Source organism: Camelina sativa, unplaced genomic scaffold (genome assembly GCF_000633955.1).
Source record: "Camelina sativa cultivar DH55 unplaced genomic scaffold, Cs unpScaffold10552, whole genome shotgun sequence".
In the NCBI taxonomy this organism is placed as follows: Eukaryota; Viridiplantae; Streptophyta; class Magnoliopsida; order Brassicales; family Brassicaceae; genus Camelina; species Camelina sativa.
In genome coordinates, this window is record NW_010931602.1 from 1 (window position 1) to 386 (window position 386).

General features: G+C 43.8%; 1 protein-coding gene across 1 annotated transcript; it reads right to left on the bottom strand.

Annotated features, from left to right (window-relative positions):
* Nucleotides 1-5: 5 nt before the first annotated feature.
* LOC109131979 (lysine-specific histone demethylase 1 homolog 2-like) lies at nt 6-383 on the bottom strand (the record flags this gene model as incomplete). Its single annotated transcript, XM_019243138.1, has 1 exon — nt 6-383. A coding segment is annotated over one exon (378 nt), but the record flags the coding sequence as incomplete, so codon positions are not given.
* Between the last annotated feature and the right edge of the window lie 3 nt (nt 384-386).

The following is a 386-nucleotide window of genomic DNA, read 5'->3' on the forward strand; positions in this document are numbered from 1 at the left end:
GTGCAAAGAATCATGTCAGCTTGAAATATCTGGCTGCCAGAAATGACTTCAACGCCTCCATCTCCATACTTGATAGTATCAACGCTTTTCCCGTACATTATGGGTAACCCTTCAGCTAATGCATTTATCAGTCTCCAGTTTCCACCAGCAAGAAAACAATGATCCCCACCCATTTCATATGGATCATCCTGATCCCAATAAGCAGCTGAAAGATTCGAAAGACACCCAGCGTTAGCATATTCCAAGTTAGCAAGATGCCAGTCAAAAAGTTTCTTTTCCTCAGGATCTTTAGCTACACCGTACAATACCCTGAGAGTCTCCAAGACTTCACCCAAAGAAATCTTCTTAGCTGCCCCGTCCATCATCTCCCTCACTTCAGTGACCTT